At 33.4% G+C, this 4922-nt stretch overlaps 1 protein-coding gene across 1 annotated transcript; it reads left to right on the forward strand.

Annotated features, from left to right (window-relative positions):
* The first annotated feature begins 2315 nt into the window (after window positions 1–2315).
* Window positions 2316–4699, forward strand: LOC147865217 (nascent polypeptide-associated complex subunit beta-like). Its single transcript, XM_087317993.1, has 5 exons — window positions 2316–2441; window positions 3424–3572; window positions 3765–3821; window positions 4180–4218; window positions 4331–4699. Exons 1-5 carry the CDS (start codon window positions 2374–2376, stop codon window positions 4477–4479), a joined length of 462 nt encoding a protein of 153 aa, XP_087174119.1. The 5' UTR covers window positions 2316–2373; the 3' UTR covers window positions 4480–4699.
* Window positions 4700–4922: the final 223 nt, after the last annotated feature.

Below are 4922 nucleotides of genomic sequence, written 5' to 3' on the forward strand. Positions count from 1 at the left end.
GGGCCAAATTATGCAAGTATGTAAAGAGAAAATGGAAACTATCAAACCATGCAAGAAAGTGCAAGTTTCATGCCATATGGAACAAAGGTATATTTTATAGGCGTTTTTTTGATAAGGTGGAGTTGTTTTACTCTACACCGAAGTATTTATTTAAACTAATTGTTTTAAAACTTAACTTTAATAAAAGAAATACGGGTAATAACTATACATATGTATGTATTTCATGTACAACCCTTAGGGCGTTTCTTAATACTAATGTAGTATTTTTTCTTGGAAAAGAAAGTGCAAGATATGTATATGAGGAGTTGGATGAATGACACATTATATTTTGTTGTATCAAAACATATGAAATCACTCTTGTTGCTATATGGAGATTAAACGCTAAAAATAGCCAAAACCCACAAAGGAATAAAGTCTCTTGATTTGCTTACAAAAAGACAAAGAAACTAAATGTGATTTCAAGGATTGTGCAAATAACATAGAGACAAAAATGGTGAATGAGATAAAGTTTTACTACAATTACAACAAACAAAAGTCCAACTATGGAAGTGTAGAGACTTACAAACAAGTTAGTATAGAGATTATCCTTAAAAATTTGGATAATCTCCCATGAACTATGTCTTTCATTCACAAATTTGATTAAATGAAGTTTCATGCCAAATGCCTTGTTAAGGCTCCTTTACACTACAATGAAGGAAATTGGTAAATACACATTGGTGGACCGTGGCATACTATGTACTCTCTCATCTCCAAATGATCATTCAATCAAAACAAAGATGATACCTCTCTCTAAAGGATTTTTCTACCAAGACCATGCCTTAGGCACACAATAATGTGTAAGAGGTAAAAAAAAGAAGCATCTCTAGTGCATATGAACCTCTAACACGTGAGACTTTTTGTTGGGCCAAACCATTTTTTTCCCTCTCAGTCCATCGTAATGTGAATGGGGTTTCACTCAAGAAGTCATTGATGATTGACTGGCCAATATATCTCCAGTGAGCAAGGTAGAAAATGTATTTGAACGCATAAATTTGATCAAATGAGGTTGTATGACCAAGAGAATCCTTCCTAATTCACTAAATCCATAATCAAAGCAAGAGAGGAGCTAAGAATTGACGCATTTACATTTATAACCTTGGTGGGATGATGTTATACGACAAAATATCATCTTGAATCTACATTATCATTCCATTATAGATTTCGTCAGCCCAAGTGGCCCAGTGGCCCCCAATAGTGAAATAAACTATAAATGAATGCACCAATACTTATAGAATTAAGTTGCACATCCAAGTTTGACATTATAAAACTAAATGTAAAATCAAATTTAAAACTAGTTTGCTCACATTTTTAAACGATAGTGGATAGTCGTCGCTTGTTGAACAAACTCTCTAATCCATGAAATTTATTGAGCTTATGCGGATGGAGAAACAATTTTTTATATGTTATCATGATCGATTATTGTCTGAAACCAATTGACCCTAGATATGATTCAAACTAATGTCTAACTAATACATGCAGACTTGTGCATCATCATCTGTAGTTCACATACTCAAGCCAATCATACATCCAAGTTCGCAATGGACTAAGTCATATTAATAATGCATTTACAATCTAGGTTTCTTTTATTTGTGCTCGAGATTGGCAAAATCACAACGACTAGTCGACATCTGGTTATGGAAATAAATTGGAATCTTGACCTGCGTACGACAATCAATAACGTAGATAAAGGTTGTCCCAAAGAACGATCTCATTGTCAAAGAGAGAGCTTGTCCCGGTTGTCGTGAGGTTTGGGTTTTGGCCAATTCATCTAAGCATCCAAAAAGCTCTCTAATAATAACAAGAAGAATAAAGGGCAAGAAGACGCAAGAACAGAGCCGAAAGGTGTGGATATCCCACAAAGGATGCCGCCGAAGCTATAGAGACATTACGGTCGGTCGGATGGTTCCAAGTATTATGACTAGAAAAAGACACCTTATTGAGTGTGGGCGAGAGGGTATTGTCTTCAAACCCTCGGTTGAGTGAGGGGTATTATTCATAATAACATAAAAGGTAAAGTCTTTTCACATCTCTCCCATAACATAACATGAGAGCTCAATAGTAGTAGTAGAGTACCTAGGAGCTCTTCCTTTCCCTACTCTTCTTCTTCTTCTTCTTCTCCTGCAAAAGGCGAGGTAAGCCCTGTTTTTCTCCCCCCTCTCCCCCCCTCTCTGTTTCTTCTTCTTCTTCTTCTTCTTCTTCTCCTTCCTTTTTGAAATTTGTGGGTGTTTTCCTCGCTTCAATGGATTTTCTTGGGAACATGTCTCAAGGTTTTTTTTTTTTGTTCCCCCCCCCCCCCCCCCCCCCGTTTATGCTCTGTTGTTTCTTCTTCTTCAGATGGACAGAGAAAAGCTTATGAAGATGGCTACTGCAGTCCGTACTGGTGGCAAAGGAACTGTGAGAAGGTATTTTAGTTCTATTTTATTTAAGTATTATTAGATGAAGTCGAAGAAATGGTCAAAGTTCGTTAAATTGGTGCTAGAAATGCTAGTGAATTTGTAAATGAAGGTTAAATTGTTATAAAAGATGTTGAATTAAGGCTAAAAATGATACAAAAAGCCGTCGATTTAAGGCGTAAAATGATCTAAGGTTTAGATTAAGGTTAGAAAATGATGTAAAAGATGTTAGATTAAGGGTAAAATTACCAAAGATGCTGAATGGAAATGGAGCAAAAGACACTAGACTAAGGTTTAAATCATGTAAAAGAGATAAGGTTAGGGTTAAAGTAGCATAAAAGGCATGAGAAGGAGGTAGTTAGAATGATTCAAAAGATGAATGTTAACTTGAGACGGAAAGTGCTAGATTTTAAAGTTAAAATGATAAAAATATGTTCAGATAGTTTACAATTGATGCAAGAATTTTAGGGTTAAAAAGATCAAAAGATGTTAAATCAAAGTGGCGAATAATACAATTGATGTTAGATCTTCAGGTTAAAATGATAACGCATTAATGTATGGTAGCTCAAATGATGGAAATATGTTAAATCAAAATTTAAAATGGTCTAAACATGTTAGATTAAGGTAGTTAAAAATTGATAAAAAAATGTTGTTGAAGATCGATATGATACTGAAAAAGAAAATGATAAAAATATGTTCAGATAGTTTACAATTGATGCAAGAATTTTAGGGTTAAAAAGATCAAAAGATGTTAAATCAAAGCGGCAAATAATACAATTGATGTTAGATCTTCAGGTTAAAATGATAATGCATTAATGTATGGTAGCCCAAATGATGGAAATATGTTAAATCAAAATTTAAAATGGTCTAAACATGTTAGATTAAGGTAGTTAAAAATTGATAAAAAAATGTTGTTGAAGATCGATATGATACTGAAAAAAGGTATTTATCTGTCATGCTATTGTTTTCATTTCTGGGTTTTTCTATATAGAAAAAAGAAGGTTGTTCACAAGACAGTCACCACTGATGATAAGAGACTGCAAAGTACACTAAAGAGATTGGGCGTGAATTCCATTCCTGGAATCGAAGAAGTCAATATCTTTAAAGATGATTCTGTTATTCACTTCACTAATCCTAAGGGTAAACAGATCCCTGAAGATCTTATTAGAAATTTGCCTTTTTGTTTTCATTTTTCTAGATTTGGATTTATGCTTATGCTGGTGTTTATACCAATCTTTTTTGATTCAATAAACACCAGCATTTGATTCAATAAACATTTGAATTTTTGTTTCCTTATGAAAGTTTTACTATGTCTGTTTTTTCATTTGTCAGTACAAGCATCCATTGCAGCGAATACATGGGTTTTTAGTGGATCACCTCAAACAAAAAGTAATTTATCTTCTTTTATATTTTTGTTTGGCACTTTTTCATTTCCTTTTCACCATTCCTTGATTTATGGTCATGATTATGATAATGTAGTTAATTGAACATCATTGTGATTAAGAAATAATTAGAATCAAGGCATTACTGATTGAGTTAAAAGCTCTGTATCCAACCATAATCTCATATTTGTAAGTGTAAATATTCATCATCATTCAGCTTTCGTTTGCATGTAATGCCATATTTTCAAACACAAATTGAGTTTATACTATGTGTGTGTACATGTTCATTCATCTTGATATAGCATTTACTCCCAACGAATTGGTGATGAGACTCTTAACAAAATCTTTTAATGCTATGCTTTTAGGGCTCCAAGATCTTTTACCCGGAATTATAAACCAACTAGGTAATTCTCATGTCTTCATTGAGTTATGGTAGCTCAAATGGCAAATCTCTTGAGTGTTTATTGTGAACCTAACTTATGTATTTTGTTTGTTCTTGCTCTTTTTTAAATGTAGGACCTGACAACTTGGCAAATTTGAAAAAAATTGCTGAACAATACCAACGGCGTGAATCAATCCCAGAAGGTGAGGAGGATAATGATGATGTTCCAGAACTTGTTGAAGGGGAAACATTTGAAGAGGTTTCTAAAGATGAGAATGCATAGATTTTACAAATGTGTAAAATAATTTGGAGTGTGCTAACATCGCATTTTTTTCAAGTATTGTTTCTTTTTTTGTCGTCAAATTTTTGGCTTTCGGCTTGAAATCTTTGCAAGGATGATTTTGGTTACATCTTATTCAAGGAGCATTTTTCTTCATATTTAGTGAGAGATTTATGCTTATGCGGGTGTTGATACCAATCTTTTTGAATCAAATGGATTGCTAGTTGTCCAGTGTATAAATCTGTGTAGGTTGATGTTTTGTAGATGAATGCCTAAATGTTTGGTGTAACATATGATGCTGTTATTTTGGTTTCACATTCGGTGATAGAGTTATCAAAATAATATTTTCTTACATTGACAACCTAAGCATCGCATCTGGTGATCATTTCTATATCTACTTGGAAAAGTTTTGAAGACGTTTGATAAAGTTTATTGGATTACATGTG

This window comes from Azolla caroliniana, unplaced genomic scaffold, assembly GCF_043228905.1.
Source record: "Azolla caroliniana isolate FFs.n. ecotype wild unplaced genomic scaffold, voAzoCaro1.0.p SCAF_4, whole genome shotgun sequence".
NCBI classification, from domain to species: domain Eukaryota; kingdom Viridiplantae; phylum Streptophyta; class Polypodiopsida; order Salviniales; family Salviniaceae; genus Azolla; species Azolla caroliniana.

Coding starts and splice junctions, on each gene's coding strand:
- LOC147865217 (XM_087317993.1), top strand. CDS start 2,374: ATGGACAGAGAAAAGCTTATGAAGATGGCTACTGCAGTCCGTACTGGT. Junction 3,573..3,764: donor TCACTTCACTAATCCTAAGG/GTAAACAGATCC, acceptor TTCATTTGTCAG/TACAAGCATCCATTGCAGCG. Junction 4,219..4,330: donor CGGAATTATAAACCAACTAG/GTAATTCTCATG, acceptor TTTTAAATGTAG/GACCTGACAACTTGGCAAAT.